Here is a 16,484-nt window from a genome sequence, read left to right as displayed (position 1 = left end):
CAAACAATTCAATTTTTGTTTCATTAGATCCAAAAAGTAAGATCTTTGTCCCCATGTGCACTTGCAAACTGTTGTCTGGCTTTTTTATGGTGGTTTTGGAGCAGTGGCTTCTTCTTTGCTGAGCAGCCTTTCAGGTTATGTCGATATAGGACTTGTTTTACTGTGGATATAGATACTTGTCTACATGTTTCCTCCAGCATCTTCACAAGGTCCTTTGCTGTTGTTCTGGGATTGATTTGCACTTTTCGCACAAAACTACGTTCTTCTCTAGGAGACAGAATGCGTCTCCTTCCTGAGCGGTATGATGGCTGCGTGGTCCCATGGTGTTTATACTTGCGTACTATTGTTTGTACAGATGAACGTAGTACCTTCAGGCGTTTGGAAATTGCTCCCAAGGATGAACCAGACATGTGGAGGTCCACGGTTTTATTTCTGAGGTCTTGGCTGATTTCTTTTGATTTTCCCATGATATCAAGAAAAGAGGCACTGAGTTTGAAGGGAGGCCTTAAAATACATAAACAGGAACACCACCAATTCAGTACACCTCCTATCAGAAGCTAATTGGCTAATTGTCTAAGGCTTGACATCATTTTCTGGAATTTTCCAAGCTGCTTAAAGGCACAGTTAACTTAATGTATGTAAACTTCTGACCCACTGGAATTGTGATATAGTCAGTTAAAAGTGAAACAATCTGTCTGTAAACAATTGTTGGAAAAATTACTCATGTCATGCACAAAGTATATGTCCTAAACGACTTGCCAAAACTATAGTTTGCTAATATTAAATCTGCAGAGCGGTTAAAAAATGAGTTTTAATGACTTCAACCTAAGTGTATGTATACTTCTGACTTTAACTGTATGTTAGTAATGGACAGTTTTCAGCTGTGTTTACAAACACAACCGGAAAGCAACATGTAGTTTTCTTTTCTTTGTTATCACAGCTATAGTAAGGGGGGCCATCTACTTCCACCTCTATGAAATGGCACACGTCTTCTTTCTTTTAGTAGCTTGGCACAGAAATTGCTGTGGATTTTGAGTACACCATGACGTTGGTTTGCTTGCAAACAAAACAAGTTCTTCAAATACAGTATTCATGGACTTGCTAAATTTGATCATCAAAAACAATTCTAATCTTTCCTTTACCATGACATTCTGTATAGCTATATAACTGAGGTTTATTTTACGCTAAACAGTTCTCTAATAAAGGTAATAACTGTCTTTAGAAATAACGTGAAACATAGACAGTCTCCAAATATTATTGATATGAGGGACAATAATAATCTATCCTTAACTGTAGAAGTCTGTTCGCTTTAATTCTGACGTTTGTTTTTAGGCAAAGCAATTATATTATAAGAGTGATAAATAACTTTAGAAATTACCTCAAACTCTGACATTTTCCAGATGCAAATGATATTCCAGAGCTGACGGGGGCAGCAGAGATGATCATGATGATCCACGTCGAAAGATGGCAGTATAGCGTCTAACACCACTGTCACATCGGTACTTAAAGAACACGAAAAAGAGCAATGCTAACGCTAGCTAGAGAACTACTGAATGCCCCTTTAATATCTTTTTTAGTTTTTCAGTTGCATAACGCTTACATGTTGTCAAAAGTCTGGCGAGTAAGGTCAGGGGCGTAGCAATCATTTCAAGAGTGAGGGGGACATAATGTTTAGCGCAAGACAAAAATAAATATATAAGATATATATTTTTAGGGCTGTCAATCAATAAAAAATTGTAATCTAATGTATCACGTGATTGACCTGTGAATTTTAACTTTCGCATTTACACATTTAGACATTTGCTAAATGTAACATTTGCTGTATGAAAGACACAGCGTAAACACATATGCCCCAGGAAAAAGTGAGGGGGATACGTCCCCTGCATCCCCCATGTATTCTACACCCATGTGTAAGGCTAAACTTACTGTAATGTATGTTTTTCAAAATATAGTAACCCGGGATCATGCAATACCAAGGAATTCTTTTAATTCTTTTTTTTTTTTTTTTCAGTCTGAAACAACTAAGGTTCAATATGCTGTACATTACATTCACCCCAGACTATAACAGATGACATAATTAGCCACTTTTCCTTTTCTACCATTTTTTTCTTTAAAATAAACACAGTAATTTGTCAAAAAGAGCAACAAATTTTAATCAAGAAATGAAAGTGATCCCACATTTAATAGCGAAGAGCAAAAAAAGGTCAAGGTTAAGTAGCTATCTCTGTGATTTTGTGTGTGCTAATTTTTATTGTTATCGTTCTCAAATAAATGCTATAAAATCTAAAAGATTCTGAAAAGCCAAAACTGGATGAAGTACTTTAATGTTCCTCAATAGTCACAATGAATAACAAGAATGGATACTGACCTTTTAGTTCCTCAGTATCTTCATTTGCCATCCTACATGTTTCAGGATTACTCATGTCTTTACTCTCCTCTTTAACAAACCCCATCTCCATCTTAACATACTCCATCTGTATGCTGTGTAGACATTAACTGGTACACTTTTATTCCTCATTCATGTACTGTTGTTTTCATCTTCACTTGTAGGTTTATTTTTGTTCTTAGGTTTTATGGCAGTTGGCAAACCAGCTTTTGATACATTACCGCCACCAACTGGACGGGAGTGTGGAGTGTTGAATTTATAGGTTGATGGGAACATTCCCAGCTTTTAAACTGAATTGTAACTGGAGAATTGCTGTGGGGGTGGCTTTGTGGAAGGTGTAAATTCTGTTTGCCGCTGTGCACAAAGTGTGAATTGGAGATGTATTTGCTTAACCCTTGTGCGACATTCGGGACATTTTTGTCTTTTTCATTTTTGTTTTTCGATCATTTTGGCTGTGTTAATGCCAACGGCATACATTGTGCCAAAGGTGTGTATTTTTTGGGGAATTTTGATACTTCAGACTCAGTTCCTATAATACATCTATAATACACTGTGTATAGTTACACTCAGGACCTTAAGGACAAAAATGTCCCCATTGAAACCCATTAAAACTGCAATATTTGATCCCAGTGCCATTAAAGCATAAAATAAAAGCCCTGGCTTCAAAATTTAAATTTTTGATATTTTCCACCAGATGGTGCCATTTTTCTTATGTTTAGCCTATGGAGCAAATACATGCTTTTTTCCTATTTTCTGTTTGCTGTATTATAGAGCACTGCAGGCCAATTAAATATATGATGCAGCTAAAATTGTGTGGGTGTGTTGATATGGATGTCAGAATGTGTTTTGTATGTGTGTATTGAGAAATTTGTGTGTGTGTGCGTGTGTGTGTGTAAAAAACAACAGTGGCATTATGTAAACAAATTGGCATTTAAAGAGCTAAAATCCTGAAAATGAATGATTATTTGGTAGTTGTGATCAGGACTGATGCTGGTTAAAAAAATTAACTAATTGAAAGTGGAAAATAATATTAATATATAATATTATTATGGCAGTTTTTTTGACGCAGATATTTTGTCCTCTAAGGACCTCTGAGTAACTTTTTTAAATTGACGCACAAGGGTTAAAACAATTCTCTCTTGAAAAGGGAAAGAGACTCCACCATTATATTATCCCTAGATGCAAAGAATACATTTGACAGGGTACAGAGTTTTTCTTTTTGTACTGAAGGTTGGACTGGGCACTAATTTTATTGATCATGTTGAACTGTTAAACCAAACCTTTGGCAATATAATGGACTGTTGTCCAGTACATTTTCAGTTGGTACAGGCTGTCTGCTCTATAGTTACACAGTTATAGTTACAAAACCCATGACCAAAACTGTAAGAACAAACAAAAATATATGTGATGTAAAAATAGGAGTGGAGGAGCACAGGAGCATCGGACTAGGGGGTAATGTTGGACTTGAATAACAGGGGCCCTGATTGGAGGGGGGCCCACAGAAAGGCAATATTAATATTCCATGATATTTTCATGAAAACATTAGATAGTAATAACATGCTATATGTAGAAATAAAATGTCGCAAAAGAATATGAGAGAAACACAAGCATGATTGTTTTTTCCAGAGAGGTGCCGTTTCCATTTATTGACACAATTAATAATCTGTGTTGTTTGTCTCTGATATACAAGGAAAAAACAGCTAAATAATCCCACTGTCATAGGGACAAAAATAAATTTTAATAAAAATCATGCAAAATTCCATATCATGGCTAATAAGATTTTTAATTAGACTTAATGAATTGTGTAGCTAACTGTGCTGGATGTTTTAAAGAAATATGAATTTCATTAACATATGTATCTGCAACAACATATTAAAACGTCTCCAGTTACATATGTAACCTTGGTTCCCTGAGATGAAGGGCACGAGACATTTGCCGTAAGCACTATGGGAAGTGTCCTTCTTACACTACCTTGTTGAAACCCTTATACAATCACACCAATCCTCTGATTGGCAATGGTGTCTGAGCCCAGCCCCTTTAGGCATGCATTAGGCGTATATAAGTGGGCGCACCATTTCTTCAGAATTTCCTGACTGAGGGACAAGAGTGAGTCACTCGATTATGAAACACTGAAGTAGTAGTGCGGCCAGCTTTGGCAATGTCTCATCCCCTTCGTCTCAGGGAACCGAGGTTACATGTGTAACCGGAGATGTTCCCTATCGATTCAGTTCACTCGACATTGCCGTAAGCACTATGGAGAACGGTATCCCATCACGTCGCACTACGTAACATTACACTCCCAGAGTTATAACACTAAATAGAGATATTCATAAGGAGTCTCAGGCCACAGGCTGATGACTTATAAGTCATATTAAAGTGTATATGATCAAATCAAATCAAATCACTTTTATTGTCACACAACCAAGTACACAAATACAACAGTGGGTGAAAGTCTTGGGTGCAGTTCCGAGCAACATAGCAGTCATGACAGTGATGAGACACACCAATTTACAATAAACATCAGATTTACACAACACAATTTACATATCTAATATACACTTACACACAACACAATATACAAATAATAATATACAATGTACAGTATACAATACACACAATATAGAATACACATACACACAATATAGAATACACATTATACAATAAAAATAGTATATATAGTATATATAAAATATACAGTAGGTTGTACTGTACTGTATTGACATTCAGGCTGTCGGTTGATAGTCAGTTGCCAGTGTGTTGTTACTAGAGAATATAATTATGACAGTCCAGTGTAAGATTAATAAAGTGCAGTGCTGATGTATATTGATCATGAGAGATCAAGAGTTCAAAAGTCTGATTGCTTGGGGGAAGAAGCTGTCATGAAGTCGGCTGGTGCGGGTCCTGATGCTGCGATACCGCTTGCCTGATGGTAGCAGTGAGAGCAGCCCATGGCACGGGTAGCTGGAGTCTCTGATGATCCTCTGAGCTTTTTTCACACACCGCCTGGTATGTCCTGGAGGGAGGGAAGCTCACCTGCTATGATGTATCTGGCTGTTCGCACCACACTTTGCAGGGCTTTGCGGTTGTTGGCGGTGTTATTGCCGTACCAGGCAGTGATGCAGCCAGTCAGGATGCTATCTACAGTGCTGGTGTAGAACTGTGTGAGGATGTGGTGGTTCATTCCAAACTTTCTCAGCCATCACAGGAAGAAGAGGCGCTGATGAGCCTTCTTCACAACGGCCTCAGTGTGGACGGACCATGTGAGTTCCTCAGTAATGTGGACACCCAGGAACATGAAGCTGCTGACTCTCTCCACCGGTGCTCCATTGATGGTGATGGGGCTGTGTTCTCTGTCTTTTCTCCTGAAGTCCACCACAAGCTCATTGGTCTTACTGATGTTGAGGGAGAGGTTGTGCTCCTGACACCAGCGTGTCGGAATGTGCACCTCCTCTCTGTAGGCTGTTTCATCATTGTCAGTGATCAGACCTACCACCGTCGTGTCATCAGCAAACTTAATGATGGCATTGGAGTTATGTGTTGCCACACAGTCATGTGTGTACTGGAAATACAGGAGTGGGCTGAGAACACAGCCCTGCGGGGCTCCAGTGTTGAGGGTCAGTGATGAGGAGATGTTGCTGCCCATTCTAACCACCTGGGGTCTGCTTGACAGGAAGTCCAGGATCCAGCTGCACAGTGAGCTGTTTAAGCCCAGAGCCCGGAGTTTCACATCAAGCTTGGAGGGCACTATGGTGTTGAATGCTGAGCTGTAGTCTACAAACAACATTCTCACATAAGTGTTCCTTTTTTCCAGGTGGGAGAGAGCAGTGTGTAGTGTAGATGCAATGGCATCATCAGTGGAGCGGATGTTGCGATAAGGGATCCAGTGAGGGCGTCAGCACAGAGCAGATGTAATCTCTGATTAGTCTCTCAAAGGATTTGCTGATGATGAGGGTCAGAGCAACAGGACGCCAGTCATTTAAGCAAGTGATTTTGGATTGCTTTTGTACAGGCACAATGGTGGACATTTTGAAGCATGTGGGAACCACAGACAAGGAGAGGGAAAGGTTGAAAATGTCCGTAAAAACACCAGCCAGCTTTACGGATATTCACCCGTCAGAAGAATTGGGTTACATCCGCTACAGAGATGGAGAGTGAACTAACCTCTGTAGCTTCAGCTGCGAAAGCTCTCTCCCCGAGGGTGGTGTTATTTCCCTCGAAACGAGCATAAAAAGTATTAAGCTCATCCGGGAGAGAGGCAGCGGCATTCACGGCAGAGTTTTTATTCCCTTTAAAGTCTGTGATGATATTAATTCCCTGCCACATGCTTCTAGAGTTGGTGGTGTTAAACTGTCCTTCAATCTTGTCCCTGCACTAGCGTTTGGCTGCTCTGATGGTTTTGCGGAGGGCATAACTGGCTTGTTTATGCTCCTCCGCATTCCCTGAATTAAAAGCGGAGGTCCGCGCATTAAGTGCCACGCAAACATCGCTATTAATCCATGGTTTCTGGTTGGGGTAGATCCGTATTGTTTTGGTCAGAACAACATCCTCTACGCACTTTCTGATGAAACATATTACGCTATCAGCGTAGACCTCGATGTCATCATCAGAGGCGGACCGGAACATCTCCCAGTCCGCGTGATCAAAGCAGTCTTGTAGCATAGTGTTGGGCCTCATGTATTCAGATAGAAGACAAAGGCAGGCCTAACAGTCATAAAAAACATTCCTCAAGCCCCCTCCTTTTAAGTCAGATGTTGTACTGATAAAAATCGCGCCAAAATCAAACAAAGGGAGTCCAAAACAGACTACAGATCCATGAAGCCTTGCCCTCTAAAGGATCGAGCTCTCAACTCCTATTGGATGAGGCACACAACAGAACGTCCCTCAAACATGACATCATCAGGACTTCAAATAATTCTGAAATGCTTCCAAAGTGGCTTCCGGCGACTTCGTTCACCGAATACGGACGTAGCTTTTTGCTGCTCTCCGGTGTAACCTCGTGGCATAAGGAAGTAATGTCCGACTTGAAACTGTAGCCATACAATCTCCATCTCGCTGGACGAGTTGAGATTACTCTGTGTTCAACCAAACACTCTAACGGATCCGAAGGAGACCGCCGAGCAATTCGCATCTTCATCCGTTGGCCTACAGAAGTGAAGAGATTAAAGATTTCTCTTCCATCTTCAATCAAGTCGACATTTCTGAGTTCTCCGCCAGCCCGCCGAGAATCAACAGCCGTACTGCCCTCTGAGAATAAACAGCCGTACCGGCCGCCGACAGCGCGAGGAAACGGCTCTCGTCATCACACGAGCCTCAAGAAACCGGGTCAAAGTTAAAGGACGGAGGAAAACACATTCTACCTGTGTCCTCATGCGATTCAAGTAAGAGGTTTACGTCTGGGCAGAGATAGAATATTATAGTGTGCTATTCTTGTGTTTCAAGGTTTTTGCTTGTACAGTTTACGGACCGCCATGTCCGCTAATTATTAATACTCAGGGTATTAATTATCACGAATTTGTTTTGCTGTATTGTAGTCCAACCAAATTGGACTGTTGTGCATTTTCGCCATCGCGGGTGAGACAGCAACTGAGTTCATCCATTAAAGAGTCAAATAACAAGGGACTTTTACGAGCCCCGCTCGTAAAACCGCGTCTCTGAGTGATGAACACGGCTGCTTTATCTCCAGCTATCGCGAAATCAGCTTTCGGGCTGTCACTTAATCATCTCTCTCTCTCTCTCTCTCACTAACCACACTGACCACACACACACACACACACACACACACACACACACACCTTATGTGTTATAGGATTATTTTTATTTCCATATCTAATCATATCACTGTTTAGTTTGTAGTTGTAAGTCGGAAGTTTATTGACTGCATTGTATTAATTATTAATTGATATTACTGCATAAATAAACTTTGTTTATATTACAAAGAGAAGTGTTTTGGTTTGTTTTGCATACGCCTGTGTCGTGCTGACGGGATGTCAGTGCTCGGATTCAAACCTTCATTCATTGTTTTTTTATTCGAAAATCGATATTCTTCGGATGTCGATTTTCCTAAGAAAACAATCTAATATTGAGACTGTTTTAATATTCGGTTATTAGTCCCTGATTCCAGGGTGGTGCCCCGTCAATGTTAATCCTTATTAATATTCTATTGATTTTTGATAATTGATAATTATCTTTGATTGAATTTGAGCTAGTGTTAATTTTAATGTTTCATCGATGTTAACAATTAACGGTTATCTTTGATAACTGTTGATTTAAAGGATTAAAAAAAGCTAACATTGATTCTCATCAATGTTCTATTGATTTGAATAATTAATAATTATCTTTGATAATTATTAATTATTGCTAATAACCAAACTTGCTCCTAAACATAGCACACTACATTTACTGGAGTCCCATATGAGGTTTTAATGAGTTAGATCCAATTAATTAATTTAAATATTGATTAATAACTACAGAAATAATTATTAATTATTTCTGATAGTAACCCTGATCTAAACAACCAGTAAAGCCCTACAATAGAATCTGATTGGTCTGACCAGCACTGGATCGTTCTGAGGGCGGGTGCTTCCTGTTTCAGTTTCTGCCTGTTAGCAGGCAGAAGGAGAACGGAAGAGTGGTCCGATTTGCCAAGTGGTGGCAACAGTGGGTGAAACAGTGCAACTAGCAGCACAGCAACTTCCTGCCACCAGCCTCCTTGATTACAGCCACCTGAAAAAGGCCATCCAGCAACGGGTTGGTCAGACCCCGGGGCAGAGTCGGCAGCTATTCCGGTCCTTGAGCTTCGGGAAGCACGGCCACCCGTTCACTTTTGCACAGCAGCTCCGTGATGCCTGCCAGAAATGGTTGCTGGTGGGGGAACCCACGGTGCTATGGAAGTCTTCGATTGGGTGGAGTGGGTCATTGGAGGAGGCCATCCAGTTGGCAGAGGACTACATGGCGGCGTTTCCAGGAGGCAGCGGCAGCAGTGTTCTCTTCTCTCTCTCCTCTCTCTTCTCTCTCTCCACCCCGTGTCTCATGTTTCCCCCCCTCCCATCCCCCTCAGTCCCGACCAGTTCCGGCTCCTCGGAGATGGGGAGGAGCCCCACCCAAACCCCACCCCCAGTGGACCCTTTCCCTTGTCTGTCCCTTCTACTCCCCCTGTCTCCCTCCGCTTTCCCCCCCAGGTTGGCGAGACCGCCCCCACGAGTGCGGAAGGAAGACCTAGGCCGGTCTGCTGGAGCTGTGGGGAAGCCGGACACAGTCAGGATCAGTGTCCGGTGATGGAGGTGGGGACACTGGTCCAGATCCCCGATGCAGGGGCGTATTGCATTTACATTTATGCATTTAGCAGACGCTTTTATCCAAAGCGACTTACAGTGCCCTAATTACAGGGACAATCCCCCTGGAGCAACCTGGAGTTAAGTGCCTTGCTCAAGGATGCAATGCTGGTGGCTGTGGGGATTGAACCAACAACTTTTTGCTTACCAGTTCAGTGCTTTAGTCACCACCACACCACACGCCACACGCCACCACCACACCACCGTATTGGATACTGGTAAGAGTAAAAGGGGATACACATCAAGCTTTGGTGGATACAGGTTGTTCTCAAACCTCAATCCTCCAATGCTTGGTGCAAGGTGGGGCATTGGATAAGAATAAATGGGTGAGGGTGAGGTATGTGCATGGTGACATTCACAAGTATCCAGTGGTTACCACTGAGATACAATTCAGGGGAAAAAGGCATAGAGTCGAGGCGGCAGTTAATTCCCGCCTCACCCATCCACTAATTCTGGGAACCAATTGGCCTGGCTTTAAAAATCTATTGAGGATAATGTTTGTTGATGGGTCCTGCAAAGTAGTGTCATATGTGACGTGCGACGCTATGGCTGGAGAGGCGGTGCCAGGGCCATCAACATCGGATCCGCGTCAGGATTCCTCTGGAGCAGTCGCGTGATGAGTCCCTCAAGCACACCTTTGACCAAGTGAAAGTAATTGATGGTCAACAGCTCCAGCCTAATGTTGCGCTCACATACCCGTACTTTTCTATTATCAAAGAGCAGTTGTATCGAGTGACGCAGGACACTCAGACCAAAGAGAATACAACTCAGCTGTTAGTACCAAAGAGCCATCAGGAAACACTCTTCCAGGCAGTTCACTATAACCCAATGGCTGGCCACTTAGGTCACAAAAGACTTTGAACCGTATAATGGCCCAGCATTCACGGCGACATACGCAAATGGTGTGCACTGTGCCGTGAATGTCAGTTGGTGAATCCACCGGCCACCCCAAAAGCACCATTGCGCCCCCTGCCATTGATCGTGGTCCCCTGCGAGAGAATTGGCATGGACCTCGTCAGGCATTAGAGCAGATTGCACGCGGCCATTGCTTTGTATTAGTTCTGGTGGACTATGCAACGTGATATCCGGAAGCAGTGCCCCTGCGCAACATCTCAGCACGTAGTGTTGCAGAGCCACTCTTCAGAATTATATCCCAAAGGAAATCCTCACTGATCAAGGCACAACATTCATGTCACGTACACTTCGCGAACTATACAAATTATTAGGCATTCAATCGATTCGCACCAGCGTTTATCACCCGCAAACCGACGGGTTGGTCAAACGATTTAATAAAACCTTAAAAAACATGATTCTTAAGTTCGCACATGAAGACGCTAAGAATTGGGATAAGTGGCTCGAACCCCTGCTGTTTGCAGTATGAGAGGCAAGCCTCCACAGGGTTTTCCCCATTTGAGCTACTGTATGGGCGCTGGCCACGTGGCATGCTTGACATCATACGAGAACCTTGGGAGGAAGGACCTTCGAATAGTAAAAACCAAATTCAATACGTCCTTGACCTTAAAGCAAAACTCCAAACTTTGGGGCAGGTAACACAGGAGAATTTGCTCCAAGCGCAGGAATGTCATCACCGACTGTACGACAGGGGCACTTGACTACGGATATTCGCACAGGGAGATAAAGTGCTTGTATTACTGCCCATCTCGAGCTCCAAATTACTTGCCAAGTGGCAAGGACCCTTTGAGGTCACACGACGAGTCGGAGATCTCAATTATGAGGTTAGGTGAACGGATAGGGTAGGGGCACGTCAAATCTACCACCTCAACCTCCTCAAACCATGAATGGAGGTGGTGCCTGTAGCCTTGGCAACGGTAGTTCCGGAGAGGGTGGAGCTCAGGCCGGAGGTATCTTCCAAATCAAGTTAATTTTCCCTGGTCCCTTGCAGAGACCACCTCTCACTGTCACAGCTTACAGACTTTGGCAGGTTGCAAGCGGAATTCGTGGACGTGTTTTCACCCCTGCCCGGTTGCACAAACCTCATAGAGCATCATATCGAGACCACCCCAGGGTGGTGGTTTGTAGCCGCCCCATCGGCTTCCTGAACACAAGAAAAAGATTGTTCAGGAAGAATTAAAGGCAATGCTTGAAATGGGTGTAATACAGGAGTCGCACAGCGATTGGGCCCTTCCGGTAGTTCTGGTACCGAAGAGCGACGGCTCGGTCCAGTTCTGTGTTGACTACCGGAAAGTGAACGCGGTGTCCAAATTTGATGCTAATCCAATGCTGCGAATTGATGAGTTACTCGATCGGCTCAATTTTACTCCACGCTGGACTTAACAAAGGGTTATTGGCAGATCCCTTTAACTCCAATATCCCGAGAAAATATGGCTTTTTCGACACCGTTCGGATCACGCAAATTTGTGACGCTTCCGTTCGGTTTGTTCGGAGCCCCGGCCACATTTCAGCACCTTATGGACAAGATCCTCAGACCACACACGGCATATGCCTCCGCATATCTAGATGATATTATAATTTATAGTAACGATTGGCGGTGGCATATGCAACATCTCAGGGCTGTCCTGACTGCGCTGCGACAAGCGGGACTCACGGCCAACACGAAGAAGTGTGCAATTGGGCAGGTGGAAGTTAGGTATCTGGGGTTCCACTTGGGTCACGGGCAGGTGCATCCACAGGTTAACAAAACCACAACGATCGCAGCCTGCCCGGTGCCTAAGACCAAAAAGGAGGTAAGGCAGTTTTTGGGGCTGGCTGGCTACTACCGAAGGTTCATGCCTTGCTATTCTGATGTCAACAGCCCACTGTCTGACCTTACTAAAAAGGGGGCTCCCGATCCAGTCCAGTGGACAGAGCTGTGCCAACAGACTTTCCTTAAGGTAAAGTCCGCACTTTGTGGGGGGCCGCTGTTACATGCACCTGACTTCTCTCCCCTTTAATTTACAGACTGATGCATCTGACATGGGGCTGGGTGCTGTGCTCTCGCAGGAGGTGGGAGGGGAGGAACGGCCAGTACTGTTTATTAGTCACAAGCTCTCCTTCAGGGAGACAAAGTACAGTACCATCGAGAAGGTGTGTCTTGCGATTAAGTGGGCTGTTGTTAACCTCCGCTACTGCCTGCTGGGGCAGGCCTTCACTCTCTGTTCTGATCATGCTCGTTTGCAGTGGCTCCACAACATGAAGGATACTAACACGTGGATCACCCGTTGGTATCTGGCTCTTCAGCCCTTTAAGTTTGAGGTGATCCACAGACCAGGGGTGCATATAGTTGTGGCTGACTTTCTCTCCAGAAATGGGAGAGGAGTAGGCAGGCCAGATGTTGCCCCGGCCTGAGTCAGCAGTGGGGGTATGTGGCATGAGGGGGCTTGGTCATGTGTCTGTCTGCGGGAGAGGGAAAGCGGTAAGGCTCGTCACCTGGGCTGTAATTACTCTAACACCTGTCTCTAATTATAGTGATGATGGAGGGAGACCTGATAAGGCTCATCAGAGCAGCAGAGGAGGAGAGAGAGAGTGGCCCAGAATAACTGAGACTGATCGCCAGAGAAAAAGCTATTTTGAGTTGGCCACTATGAGCCGTTTGCTTTGTGTTTGCTTTGTGTGTGAAGCTGAAGTGTCAGAATAAAACAATCACATTGTTCGCTGTCTCCTGACTCCTCCATTGCCCACGAACTGAGATCCTTTACACCCACTGTGTGTGTCGCAGTCTGGGACAGTCTCTATCACGTTTTTTGCGAGAAGACTGTTAATCTCTGTGCACAGCACTGGCGCATCTTGTGGTCGGACCACAGATTGCAGAACTCCAGTGAAGCATGGTGGCCAGCGTACAAACTGAATCATATAATTGTGTGTGGTGAAAATTCTGTAATAAAGACTCAAAGACTCGGGTGCCTTTATAATAAGTATTTAATGAACACACTTGCAAGGTACAGAGACTCTAACTCCGACTGGTAGAGAGCAATGAGCCTCCAATCTCCCCAGCGTATATGGGCCCCAATATGCAGCTGGGCTCAATCATTCTGCACCTCTGACATGCTGACGCACACACAATGTAATTTGTTTCTCTCTGGGGTTAGCTGCCCCCACCTTTGTGACAGATCTAACCTCCTCAGCACTGTCTTGTTTGAGTTAAGCAAGGCTTGTGGGTGTAGTACAAGGCTACTCTTATCTCCACAGGTGCAGGGAGTATGCACGCACACAGAGAGAAAAACACAGAAAACACACAGTATATGAATATATTCACTTAAGACTTAATGTGTGATTGTGATTACACATTACTTAGTATATAGTATTAAAATTTCTATTACATCGTGCTAGATTGTTTTAAGCACCCAGTCTGACATGCCTGTGAGGGCTCGCCACATGCCCACGCAGCGGGATAGTGGGCTTATTGATTCGCTTGCTATAGGTGATTAAGCGCCGCTCACCACAGGGAAGCGGTTGAGAATAACATGTGGGATGCATGATACGTGAAGAGAAAATGGCCCTTTTTCTGAGAATGTGTCATATGGGGCTCCAGTAAATGTAGTGCGCTAAGTTTAGGAGCAGGTTTGGTTATTAGCAATAATTAATAATTATCAAAGATAATTATTAATTATTAAAATCAATAGAACATTGATGAAAATCAATGTTAGATTTTTTTAATCCTTTAAATCAACAATTATCAAAGATAATCACCAATCATTAACATCGATGAAACATTAATTAAAATTAACATGAGCTTATTGATCATTCAGATTCAACAATCATCAAAGATAATTATCAATTATCAAAAATCAATAGAATATTAATAAGGATTAACATTGACGGGGCACCACCCTGGAATCAGGGACTAATAACCAGATAGTATAACAGTCTCAATATTAGATTGTTTTCTTAGGAAAATCGACATCCGAAGAATATCGATTTTCGGGGAAAAAACAATGAATGAAGGCTTGAATCCGAGCACTGACATCCCATCAGCATGACACAGGGATATGCAAAACAAACCAAAACACTCTTTGTAATATAAACAAAGTTTATTTATGCTGTAATATCAATTAATAATTAATACAATGCAGTCAATAAACTTCCGACTTACAACTACAAACTAAACAGTGATATGATTAGATATGGAAATCAAAATAATCCTATAACACATGAGGGTGTGTGTGTAAGGAGGGACGTGCACAAAATGGCGGACGTGACTCTCATGGAGAGTGTGTCACACAAGACTTCCGGCCAGGGAATATGACCATGAATGTGGGCGGAGAGAAGCCAGTAAATGGCGTCTACCAGTTACCATGTGTATCCGCTTGTACGGTAGCTTAGGGACAAAGCTGAGCTTTAGCACGAAGCTATCTACGAGCCAAAAATGTGTGCCAGAATGTTTGTGAGGGGTCGCGTGCGTGCGTGCGTGTGTGTGTGTGGTTAGTACGAGAGAGAGAGAGAGAATTAAGTGACGGCCCCAAAGCTGATTTCGCAATCGTGGGAGAGAAAGCAGCTGTTAGTTTATCACTCAGAGACGCAGTGGATGGCTCGTAAACAGTCCCGCGTTCTTTGATTCTTTAATGGATAAACTCAGTTTGCCGGTCTCACCCGCAATGGCGAAAATGCACAACAGTCCAATTTGGTTGGACCACAATACAGCAAATCAAATTTGTGATAATGAATACCCTGAGTATTAATAATGAGTGGACATAACGGTCCGTAAACTATACAAGCAAAAACCTTGAAACACAAGAATAACACACTATAATATTCTATCTCTGCCCAGACGTAAACCTCTTACTTGAATCGCATGAAGATGCAGAATGTGTGTTCATCCGTCCTTTAACTCAGACTCAGTTCCTCGAGGCTTGGGTGATGACGGGAGGCTTTTTCCTCGCTCTGTCGGCGGGCGTACGGCTGCTGATTCTCGGCGGGCTGGCGGAGAAATCAGAAATGTCGACTTGATTGAAGATGGAAGAGAAATCTTTAATCTCTTCACTTCTGGAGGCAAACGGATGAAGATGCGGATTGCTCGGCGGTCTCCTTCGGATCCGAGTGTTTGGTTGAACACAGAGTAATCTCAACTCATCCAGCGAGATGGAGATTTTATGGCCACAGTTTCAAGTCGGACGTTACTTCCTTGTGCCTCGAGGTTGCACCTGAGAGCAGCGATGAACTGCATCTACCCACTGCAAGCAAAGTTGCTGGAAGCAAATCCCGGAAGCATTTTAGAGGTATTTCTACTCCTGATGATGTCATGGTTGAGGTGTGTTCTGTCGTGTGCCTCATCCAATAGGAGTTGAGAGTTCGATCCTTTATTGAGCAAGGCTTCATGGGATTTGTAGTCTGTTTTGGACTCCCTTTGTTTGATTTTGGCGTGATTTTAATCAGTATAATTTATGACCTGGTATGCGGGGGCCTGAGTTAGGTTTTACGACTGTGTTAGGCCTGCCTTTGTCTTCTATCTGAATACATGAGGCCCAACAGTGTGACCGTCCCGTGTTTGAACAACGGGCACTTTTTCTCTTTTGCGAGAACAATCTCTGTTTGAGTAATACAAACCGGGGTGTCGAGGAGGGTGGCTTTCTGTGTCACACATCTCCATGAGAGTTAGCCAAATATGCTGATCCAAAACCACCAGGTTGCTCATCGCTTTGCAGATGGCCTGAGTGGTAGCTTTCTTGGCTCACAGCGCCAAATCTGTAGCTGTGCAGAGCTCTTTGAATAGCTCTGGATCGGAGCCTTGCTCATTCATTTGTTGAAAGCACTTAGCTTGAAAAACCTGGAGCACAGACATGTTGTGGTGTGCTGAACCAGCTTGACTCGCT

General features: G+C 43.4%; 1 protein-coding gene across 1 annotated transcript in view; it reads right to left on the bottom strand.

The window, feature by feature from the left end:
* The window catches only part of LOC127440553 (zinc finger protein 585A-like), a 59,027-nt gene that overhangs the window by 21,541 nt on the left and 21,002 nt on the right, over positions 1-16,484 (bottom strand). Inside the window, exons 5-8 of the mRNA XM_051697226.1 lie at positions 11,712-11,773; positions 11,255-11,330; positions 9,866-9,932; positions 2,369-2,481 (exon numbers count right to left, since the gene is read on the bottom strand). Of these exons, the coding sequence (XP_051553186.1) occupies positions 2,369-2,481; positions 9,866-9,932; positions 11,255-11,330; positions 11,712-11,773 (318 nt within the window). The remainder of the gene's footprint in view (positions 1-2,368; positions 2,482-9,865; positions 9,933-11,254; positions 11,331-11,711; positions 11,774-16,484) is intronic.

Source organism: Myxocyprinus asiaticus, chromosome 5 (genome assembly GCF_019703515.2).
Source record: "Myxocyprinus asiaticus isolate MX2 ecotype Aquarium Trade chromosome 5, UBuf_Myxa_2, whole genome shotgun sequence".
NCBI lineage: Eukaryota > Metazoa > Chordata > Actinopteri > Cypriniformes > Catostomidae > Myxocyprinus > Myxocyprinus asiaticus.
Note: the sequence above shows the minus strand (reverse complement) of the source record. Positions and strands in the feature narration are given on the sequence as shown.